This window comes from Paramacrobiotus metropolitanus, unplaced genomic scaffold, assembly GCF_019649055.1.
Source record: "Paramacrobiotus metropolitanus isolate TYO unplaced genomic scaffold, Prichtersi_v1.0 Parri_scaffold0000041, whole genome shotgun sequence".
In the NCBI taxonomy this organism is placed as follows: domain Eukaryota; kingdom Metazoa; phylum Tardigrada; class Eutardigrada; order Parachela; family Macrobiotidae; genus Paramacrobiotus; species Paramacrobiotus metropolitanus.
This window is the reverse complement of record NW_026570261.1, coordinates 717,506-728,617: the sequence shown is the minus strand read 5'-3', so window position 1 is coordinate 728,617 and position 11,112 is coordinate 717,506. Positions and strand designations below refer to the sequence as shown.

The 11,112-nt window shown below is 45.3% G+C and overlaps 1 protein-coding gene across 1 annotated transcript; it reads right to left on the bottom strand.

The window, feature by feature from the left end:
• Positions 1-4,583: 4,583 nt before the first annotated feature.
• LOC129590631 (kelch-like protein diablo) lies at positions 4,584-9,596 on the bottom strand. The gene is made up of 5 exons (XM_055485963.1): positions 9,397-9,596; positions 7,453-7,699; positions 6,612-7,220; positions 5,760-5,852; positions 4,584-4,983 (listed from the first exon to the last, which is right to left on the bottom strand). The coding sequence occupies exons 1-5, from the start codon at positions 9,586-9,588 to the stop codon at positions 4,760-4,762; spliced, it is 1,365 nt and encodes a 454-aa protein (XP_055341938.1). The 5' UTR covers positions 9,589-9,596; the 3' UTR covers positions 4,584-4,759.
• Between the last annotated feature and the right edge of the window lie 1,516 nt (positions 9,597-11,112).

Genomic DNA, 11,112 nt, shown 5'->3' with positions numbered 1-11,112 from the left:
TTGTGAAATCCGTTCAGTAAACGTTGCTGGACATAATGAATGGTTTAGACGGCTTCTAGAGTTCCTTAGAAGCGGAGCAGTACTTTACAGATAGTGATGTTTGCTTATAGTGGTCTTGCCATTATGCACTCTGAAATTTGTGATAAGAATACCTCGGTGTTTGCGTTCTCTTGACAGGTGTTGTGATAAATTTAAAACAGCATGCAATAACGATCGTTTGCACCGCATAGCACCGTAACTCTATGCGTGTGTATTTATTATCTTCCCGCTTTGTTACTGTCTGAGAGCTTGCATGCCTGTATAGTCGGCGAAAGTAAAGTGCGCTTGCATTTCACGAAGAAAGGTACTGACCGGTATCAGAATGGTCGCTCATCGTATTTTGAATACAGTAGCCACCCTCCTAGCTGTAGAGGGCCTCCCCGACAAAATACCCCATTGAGGGAGCGTTTTGCAGTGCCACTCCTTCAGAAATTTCAGACCCCGGAATAAATACCTTATATTGCCGAAAACTGACCTGGGATCACTGTTTTTTCTTCGATCAGGGTTAGGAATGGGGGTGTGTTCAATAGTAATCGTAGTCCGGCCTTTCGATATCGATCACATTGCAAAAAATGTCAGTATTGTGGCACTGCCTTGCAAAAACGCAGTAAACACGAGAAAAAAGAAGGGACAACTGACAACAAGAGAAATTAATTAACTATACATCTTCAACAGACCAACACAACTGCAACAAGTTCAAAGCAAACGCCATCTCTTTCCCCTCCCTTCAGTACCGTTTATCTCTTTCCCCTGTTGCATCGCTGCCGTGTGTGAACGCACACGTGACGCTTTGATTCAGCCTCTTCACAGGCGGCACAGCGCTCTTATCTGTACACAGGTTCAGTTGCGTAATCTGCCGCAGCCGTAAAACCGGTTTAGATGTGAAATAGCGGAGTGAAATGTGTCACGTGTGCGTTCACACACGGCAGCGATGCAGCAGGGAAAGAGATAAACGGTACTAAAGCGAGGGGAAAGAGATGGCGTTTGCCTTGTACCTGGTTCCTGTTTTCTTTCAACATTTTTTATTTTCGAAGATTGGGGAAGGGGCGTTGGCCATGCGTTTAAAGGACATTTTTGAGCGCATACAAAAAGTTAATATGCTGATACTCAGTGTTGATGGTGTGGGTTTTTTTTAAATTTTCTCTCCGAATGGTTCATCTGTCGTAATCTTAATGCAGATTTTTGCTTTTGTACCGACCAGACGTTGAAGTCCCGTTAAACGGGTTGTGTCTGCTCTTAAAGCAATAACAATAATAAATTATCACCAAGCTAAAATCCGTTCACGTCCAAACTTTTGCGAAAAACCGCTTAACGAAAGCCTTTTAATCAGGAATGTATACCACAATATCGCTATTTACATCAATAGTCAGCGCTGAAAGCACAGAAAACCACGGTTTGCAACTTGCCGCAAAGTACGATAACCGTTGGATACCGTTTTCCAATAGGTTGACGGTGGACCATCCTGTGTTGCTTTTTGTATCATAACACTCGATTGCAAGGCCATGTTCTTCATCATGTCTGCCGCCGCAGACGTATATTCGCTCCTTGACAACGCAAGCGGCGTGGCTGCTTCTTGGTTGGGAAAGTGGCTGAATCTTTTCCCACACAGGATTAATGGTATCCGCGTTCAGTCGAATGCAGCCAGCCGTTGCAGTATGCTCCATATCACCGTCTGTGGATATGGTTCCCCCCATAATATATACGTAGCTGCCAACCGCTGCCATGGAAAAGTACCAGCGAAGCTCTGGCAAATCTGGTAGAGATTTCCATTCGTTGTTCATCGTGTCGTATCGAAACAGGTGTCGCCATATAACATAAAATATATGCTCGCCATTCTTTGCCGCTGCACCGTGATGGGGGTAAACCCTGCAATTGAAGACCTGTTTTAGAATCTTTAACTGTCCTATGAGACTTAACGAGACTAGGAGACCGAGCGCATTCGCATTCCTGTCCGAAACCGGCTAGTATCGGGCTATACGAGGAGGGAACAAGCATCTTCGGTAGCGCGTTTGAATAGTCGAGACACTTTGAACACTGTGCGTCAAGTGGTGCGACAGCATGATTCACTTAAAAGCCACCCGTGGAATGTTGCCCATCTGCGTGAACCTCACCGTCAACCGTGGATGGGTGCCCTGACTGACAGTGGCCAAGTTAAACGTGGATTGCCAGCCTTCCGCGGTTGACTGTTAAGCCAGATTTGCAGCCACACGAGTGTTCAAAGTGTCCTGACTATTCAAACGCGCTACCGAAGATGCTTGTTCCCTCCTCGTACTGATGTTAATATTTACCAGCTACATCGAAGAAATTTAAACTATGCGCATGACGCCAGTTTCTGTAGGGAAATGATTGCGCTGTCGGTTTCACGCTTCCGCATTTTTATTGATTGGGAAACCACTGCATGCGTACGAAAGAGTTTTTGGAGGAGACGTCAGAGGCTTAACAGAACCGGTCGAAACGTCCATTTCCGCGAAGAAATTGTCCTTGTGCCAAAGGTACACCTTGTCCTTGGCTATAATCCTGCTTATAGGCCATATCTTCACCGAAGGTATTACCGTACGCCATTTTCCTTTGATCACATTCCAAAAGTGGAACACGTCATTTTCCACCGCGCCGACTCTTCCTCTTTGTACGAAGATTATTTCTGATCCTGTTCCTGATAAAAGCCGGGCAGAGGTCCCCCACAATGTCGATGGTGCATCAAGCACTTTTCGAACTTCAAATGAACCATAAACTGGATCGAATATCAAAATATTATCGCTGAAACGACCGTCTTTACGAAAGAACACTATAAACTGCTCCTCTTGCCGCTCAAAAAAATTTAATAGTGTATGTGCAGATATTCTGATGTGATTAATTGGATCCAAACACTTTCGTATGAGACGCGCCCAGATTTCCTCAATGTTGTCACTCACGTATGGCACGAAGCCATCGATGATGAAGTTAATATATTGCTGATCAGTAAGAGCGCTCCCAGCGTTCACAACATTCCCGTCCTTTACGAGTCGCTTTTTGGATATACTAATAAGCGCTTCGGCCATCTCCAGCATTATGCAACCGAGACTCCAAATATCCGTTTTCCGTCCTGGTCGAGGTAGCTCAAGCACTGTTTGGGCGAATTTTTTCAGCATCTCCGGTGACATATAGCGTGTCGTGCCGCGAAACTGCGAAATATCTCGGGAACAAGTTTCTCTTTCGTGCATTTGTACTAAATCGTCTAAATCACCGATTAGAAGCGTTTCGCAGCCACCACGCACAACTTTAACTAGGATGTTTCTGGGCTTTAAATCTCCATGAATAATACCATTATGATGCAGGAACGCCAGTCCAAGAGTTATGTGTTTCGTAAATTTAATAACCTTTCTATGAGTATAAGTATCTTGTAACTTTCCATTTTTCTTCACTTCTCCAAGAAAAGAAGCAAGGTCACCTAAAGCAAATGGTGGGTTGCAATAAACAACAGTATAGCGGATAAGCCCATTACTTGAATGCAGCACCACAAAACTGAAATTTCACCATTGTGATAATCCATGGCGAGCTCGACGGTCGCTCCTCCGGAAGCTCTAAAGATGGACACTTTATGGTAAAGCACGAGATGCTTATGAGATAGTTGAGTGAGTTTTCTCAATCTTGCTAAGGCTTTCATCCAGGTTTCGTCCTTATCAGCCGGCTGGGAGTGAGGTGCGGTATGCATCACTTTGACCGCTACCACATTTTCTCCCGTGTAGCTGCCACGTTTCGTTATCCTGGCTTTGTAAACAACTCCAAATGATCCTTTTCCAATATAGTCTGCATGGGAATACTGATACTGCAGACTGCTGCCGATGACTTCGGCACCATTTTCGTCATGATTTCTTTTGATTACGTCGCCGCTGATAATTGATTTAACGTGATAGTCCATTCTGGGACTAATATTCGCCATGACTGCTAGCAGAAAATATTGAACTAAAAGTGGAGCAACTAACCGGTAAGGAAAGCTTCAGTTTTATAACGGTGGTTAACGGTAATGTATTGATTTTCTAATGATGCCTGACAAGTGACGAAAGTTTTCAGATGACAGAATGCCGGAAACAGTTCCCAAATGTATGCAGATATTATGAAATACTGTAGCTGTGCGTGAAAACCAGCACAAACACTTCAGTTGGAATCTCTGAGGCTCACCCATAATGTCACCAACATTACATTATTACTGTAATTCATCTTCCCCACATAATGTTTCACGTCAAATTTATAAAAAAAAGAACATAAATTTAAAGCGAGAAGTTGTGGATGCACTACACCGAGTAGAAAATGTCACCAACACGGGAGAAGAACGAATAGATCAGTTCATGTCATTGCTCAGACACAGACATTCGGGTATCGTCCAACGTCTATGTAGGTTTTGTCACTTTTTTGTGCATTATGCGCAGTAGATAACGACTGGTAGCGTGTGTCATCACGATCCGGAATCTTATCTACGCTCCGAATGGTCAAAACAAGTTTAATCAACTATACCGCAAGTATTCAAGATACCGCGCTGCACAGCTCCGTTTTTTAACATACCCGTTCTTATCTCTATGAATTGTAACTTATGCACCATAGAGCGCTGCACTGGCCGTATAACAGTCGACAGAGAAAGATATCTGACTTTTCGTATTGACTGTATCTCCTTCCCCGGCTCGTGTTCCACACCCACACGCACACACTCATCTCATTCGCGGGCCCCACAGGAAGCAGTGTAGCGTCAAGCCCGCTTCAGTTTCATCTTGACAGAGCTTCCGCCCACGATGTCTTCCGAAAGTCGGCACTCATGCAGCTGCCAGCGGTCCGCATCGGGGTCGTACACTTCGATGCTGGCGTCGTCAGCATCGCGGATTCGGCGATCCCACGAAGCGTTCCCACCCAGGACGTACAACTTCCCCTGCAGACACGCACAGGCTGGCTCATTGCGCGGATGGACCAGATCGCCTGTCGATGCCAAAAACAACAAGCGCAATTAAGAACCGTCATTCCCATTACCATGCCCATGTGCAGTCGTCGGCTTAATGAGCTGCAAACGAGCCAAGACCGGACTTCACCGGGCTTGACAAGTGAGAGCCAAGATAGTCACATGACGGCTGACGTAGCCTAGCCGTAAGTACATCCAATTACGGCACCAAGAAAACACAAACTGTGTGATGTCGAAAAATCCGACGCATGGGCACCCTATACAATACGGTTCAACATCTGGGCAGTATGGCCAACCACGCTTGGGCGCGGTAACATTTTGACCTGCAGTTTTATGCCTTGAAAATGCATTTTTTTTCGGCAGCTGCGGAACTGCAAGTCAAAATGAAAGGTTTTTCCAAGTTCGCTTGCTAATAGTTGTATGTAACGCGTGCAGAGTGTAGGGTAGCGGGCCTTGGTATGGAGCGTAGCGTAACCCATGAATTTGTATTTCTAGCCGCTGTATTTTTACGCAGAAATAGATAACTGGGCTTGTAGCGTCTGGTCTATGACAGTGTGACAGTCCAGCTCTCGGCGTCACGCGTGCAGAGTCGGTTCTGGTACAGTACAACTAAGGCCTCGTCCCGAATTCGAAGCGAATCTCGTTATGGTACGGTTGCTCAACCGCACGAGGTGGCTGTATGCAGTGGCCACGCCTACAGATACGGTACGCGAAGCCACCTCGCGAGGTGGAGTTGCTGTATCTCAACGAGATTCGCTTTGAATTCGGGACGAGGCCTAAGATACTAAGCTCCTACCTTTTTTCAGCCATTGACTGGTGGCGGGATTGTAGGCCTCCACGCGCACACAGCCTTCCATTCCACCAGCTTCCAGGCCTTCCGTGCTTACCCCTGCGCAATGCACCGCCAGAATTAAGGAAAACGGCCCGGTACATAGGGCCCAAAATGGTATACGTACACTAAAACTTTCGCTTGCGCGCACTCCGAATTATTTTTGTAATACTTTATGTCTTTGCAAAGCTAAATGATTTGTTTACATTGTTCTGAAAACCGTTTGCGCGCGCAACATCCGGTTGCCGACATACAAAGAGGGCAAAAAGTTTAAATGCATTGTCGTGCACCAAAAGTCTGGTTATTACCCGATCTTTTTGAAACTTTGCTGTAAAAGACACATGGCCGTAAAGTCGAAAGTGAACCAATATCAGAATCACAGCATTTTTTTCCGATTTTAAAATGAATTTCAAAAATTTCAAAATTTCTTTTAAAATTATGGGTAAGCGTTAAGAACCTGAAAATGGTTCACTTTCGACCTTATGGTGATGTGTCTTTTACAGCAAAGTTTCAATTGAAGATCGGGTAATAACCAGACTTTTGGTACACGACAATGCATTTAAACTTTTTGTCCATTTTGTTTCGCCATATCTCGGTAACCGGATGTTGCGCGCGCAAACGGTTTTCAGAACAATGCAAACAAATCATTTAGCTTTGCAAAGACATAAAGTATTACAAAAAAGTAATTCGGAGTGCGCGCAAGCGAAAGTATTAGTGTATGTATACCATTTTGGACGCTATGTACCGGGCCATTTTCCTATGACTATGCTGTAGGCACTCTTGTCCATAGCACTCATACCGACACAGTCATACTCATACCCACTACGTAAATCAGTCCGTCGGGCGCCACACACGCAGCGCAATTGTAGCGGGCGCTGGGCATGTCGTGCAACCGGCTCCAGGCGTTGGCGGCTGGATCGTAGGCAAAGGCACCATTGCTAACGTGTCCATCTTCCGTTTCTCCACCGAACGCATACAACAGCCCGCCATACGCCACCATCACCAAATTCATCAGACCGACGGGTAGTGGGGCCACCGCACTCCATGAATTACTCTTCGGGACATATGCTTCGACGGACGACAGTACTGGCACCGGAACTGGCATTTGCCCATAGCCACCGGCCACGAAAACGCGACCATCAAGGACAGCCGCAGCTTCGCTGCTGCGCACTGTCTGCATGGCGGCCAGTGCCATCGGTGGTCCGCTCAGGCGCGTGTAGCTGTGGTCGCGCTGGACCGCTTCCACTCCTTGTATGGAGATCAACATCATCCGGCCATCGTCCAGCATCGCGACGTTGGGATACTCACCGAGCGGCGGCTGATCGGTCAGGCGCCACACTGCCGGGATCGACGGACTGAAGACCTGCACCGCACTAGCCTCCCAATTGTCTTCCCAGTTCTCCACGCAGACGAGCACTTCCTGCGCCCCTACCACCAACACAACACGATCAATGGATTCTCATTGTCCGCGATAAACTGCATGAGACGTGCAAGCGACAACATGAACAACAATCACTCTCCGATTAATCACAACACGATTAATGGATGCAAGCGACAACATGAACAACAATCACTTTACTTCGAGATATCATCCGTAAATTTGCGAACCCACAAAATACGAATGGTAATTGCCACTGTACAGGGATTATCTCACACTAACCGAATGCATGCCGCGGGGTGGTGTTTTGCGCAGTCCCACCGGCTATCCCCGTTGTCGCACTGGCCAAGGCCGCCGCGTACTGCAGTCGGCACTTCTCACTCAAAAAGGCCGCGCGGACACTCTGCAAGACCGCGGACACGTGCAGCAGCCGTCTGGGACGGTCGTAATCCAGCCAGCGCCGCACCGCCTCCCACACTTTATCCTCACAGTACACCTCCACATCGTCCGACCCAATCAGCGCAGTGAGCTGCAACATACACACGGATGTTACAGTCACTATGCTGACCCGCCATTCACATAAATTCGTCGACCGCCTAGTTTCTTTGCCTTTCCTGAACAGCTTACGTTCTTCTTTGCAGCCGCCCTGGTGGCGGTCGGTACACATGATAGTCGACACAGTGTTCAGTGAGCCTGACTGTAATCTACACAATCACATGTACAAGCTTGTCGACTAATTGAGCATGTAAAGGAACTAGTGCCCTGCAACGGACTAGAAAACTTCGTCCAGTCCGGTCCAAACTTTAAAAAATTTATCCGAACCCAGTCCGACTCCGAATTGTAGAAATCTTACTCCGACCAATCCGATCCGTAAATTTTTTGGCCACTCCGAACCCACTCCGATCCGCTCCGAAAAATTTTTTCCCAAAAAATATTTATTACAGTACACATCTTAACTTTACAGAATATTAAAAAAATTTGTTAGCCATTTTGACGATAGTAAAAAGACAACCTTTACAGTTGGTCTTTCCTTGGGCGTAAAATATGTTACTTTAGAGGTTTTGTAAAAGAACTTCTTTTTAAATTTAAAGTTTTTCTATGCACTACAGTGTAGTAAGATTTTGGGAAGTTAGTTGCCTGTTCTTACTGTCAGAAATCTGAATCAAATCTTTTTATTGTGTACGATTCTACCCCCGGATCACCTATATAGAGGCCAAGGTCAAAACGAGGAAGGGATACTTTTAATCGTCCGCAACTGTAAAAAACGGTAGTTTCATGTATTCAAACCTGTTATTTAGACTTAGTTTAACATATAAATATAATATTATTATTACCGTTATCACCGGTATTAATCGAATTACAAGTGCTACAACTATAAGAAATGGAAAGCCGGTGCCCAGTTAAATTGTCTGAGCCGTGAAACCAAGAGCGTAATTGAAGTAAATGTTGAAGAGCGTAATTGAGGTAAATATACAAAAAGTATTTAGTAGAACTGTAGAACCATAACGACTAATACTACCACAGCAATCATAATACACTCTAATTTTAAAAATTGTCAAGGAAATTAGCAAAAGAAAGCGAAATAGATACTTTGGCATTGAGTAGATTAACGCAAATGAAGCCTCGCGCGAAGCTGACGAAGTACTACTTTGGCATTGAGTATGTTAACGCAAATGAAGCCTCGCGCGAAGCGCGAAGCTGACGAAGTTTTTTGTTTGCAAGGTGCGCGAAATTCAATCAAAATTAATTAATAATAATTATTTATTACGGATAATTCGGAGTCTTGATTGCATCCGAATCCGATCCGGTCAGATGCACATAAACTCCGAAACCACTCCGAGTCCGAATTTTCGAGACTAGAATCCGTCCAATCCGATCTGAAAATCGGAGTGGATTCGGAGCGGTTCGGATTTACCAGTCCGGTGCAGGGCTCTAAAAGGAACAGGTAAACTGGTAAAGCGATATTAGCGCGAAGTTGTGTTCTGAGGAATGCTCGATTTGTCGACAGGCTTGTAAATAAAAAATAAACAGTTTCTGAACATGCTGAATCTAATAGCGTTTACAGTTTTTTTATTAGGTTCTGGTTTTTCCGATCTCGATGTCTCAGCTTTTTTTTTGTAGTAATATTATAGATCTAGTTCCTTGATACAGTAATTACTGTATTGCCTAATAAGTCCCGCAATACGTAATAAACACAGTAATTACTGTGAAGCCTAATCAGTGTACCTGTTCCGCCTCCATCTGCAGGAAGTCCTCGCTCTGCGTCAGAGACAAAAAGTTTGGATAAATAATGGCCAGGGAGGCGTCGAGCAGGCGGGGATGGTGGTGCTGCGCCGCCAGAGCGTGGACGGCCACGCAGGTGGACAAGCTCAGCCGCGCCTCCAAGTACTCCCAGCACCTCCCCGCCACGGCGTCCATCTGCAGAAATTGCGCCGCAACCAAGAGAGACTCCACGTTCTCCTCACTAATGCGCAGATCCAGCGTGTAGGCGAACTGCACGAGTCTACACGGCGGACCAAGAATGAATGTGATCAGTAGTTTACAGTTGACACTGGGAAACGCTTATAACGCAACATACAGTAAGCCATTACGATTTATCATCGGCGTAACGAGCTTAGCGATTTGTGGCCACGCCCAAAGGCCAAATACTTACTCGTTCAGTGTGGGACTGTCGATGTTCTCCAGCTGCAGATCGCGCTGCGATGTCTCCTTCCATTCGTGCGTGAAGAGCGAGCGAAAGTATCCGCTGTGGACGGTGAGGACGTTGCGATGACAGGGGATGCCCAGCGCCGTTTCTTCGCTACCCTTCAGCACGACATCACACAGGGGTCCTGATGACTGCAGTTCATGCAGTCCGCGCAGGAATTCCTCGGCCAAACAACCATGCCTGTGAGGAGGCGGATCTGCAGAACGAACAGGCTTTGACATGGTGATACAGTGGACAGCGTTCACTGGACGATCAAAAAATGTCTCTGCAGTGTTTGTGATTACGAACTCGCACCAAAACCCTTCAAAAAGCAACTTGAAAGAAGATCCTAGATGCAGAAGATTGGGAAATGCAAGTCTGCCTGCAAGTGAGCAAGTCTCAGAAGTCTGTACGGAATCACAGAATACAGAATAATATGTATGTACTTATTCGGCAACAGGCCAGAAGCAAAGCTTGAAAAACCGTAACTGCCGCCTTGAGGGGCTCGTCGAGGCCCGGCGATCGTACCGGAAACTAGAGCCCTGCAACGGACTGGGAAATCCGATCCACTCCGAACCCACTCCGATTTTCGGACCGGATTGGACAAATTTCAATCTGGAAATTTCGGAGTCGGAGTGGTTTCGGAGTTTATGTGCACCTGATCGGATCGGGTTCGGATGCAATCAAGGCTCCGAATAATCCGTAATTAAATAAATTTTATTAATTAATTTTTATTGAATTTCACCGGCCTTCACAACAAAAATTTTCGTCAGCTTCGCGCGATGCTTCCATTTGCGCCTAATTAATTTGCACCGAAGTACCTGCTTTTGTTTAGTTGACTCTTGTTAATTCTCTTTCACTTTCTTTTGTTAATTCTCCTGACACTTTTTAATATTTAGAGTGTTTTACGATTGTTATGATGTCGTTATTTGTTATTGTCTTATCAAATAATTTTAGTATAACTACTACAGTACGGTTAAAGTTTAAACGGACCACATGTGTTGTGCAGCTCAGTCAGTTTCACAAGGCACCGGCTTCCCATTTTTATTTGCAGCACTTGTAATTGGATTAAAAACTGGAGATTAAGATAACAATAATATTATATTCTAATTATATATACTATTATTATATATAATAATATATAATAATATCAACTTACACTAAGGAATGCACGAAACTACCATTTATTTTAGTTCCGGACGTTTAAAAGCATCCCTCCTCTAAATTTCTGTCCCTATTTTTGAACATGGCTAATA

What these genes read in the sequence shown, in the direction of transcription:
- LOC129590631 (XM_055485963.1), bottom strand. Translation starts at nt 9,588, where the DNA reads ATGGACGCCGTGGCGGGGAGGTGCTGGGAGTACTTGGAGGCGCGGCTG. An exon ending in TGCAGATGGAGGCGGAACAG is followed by an intron (nt 7,700 to 9,396) that starts GTACACTGATTA and finishes TGTATGTTGCAG; the next exon opens with CTCACTGCGCTGATTGGGTC. An exon ending in CACCCCGCGGCATGCATTCG is followed by an intron (nt 7,221 to 7,452) that starts GTTAGTGTGAGA and finishes TGTTGGTGGTAG; the next exon opens with GGGCGCAGGAAGTGCTCGTC.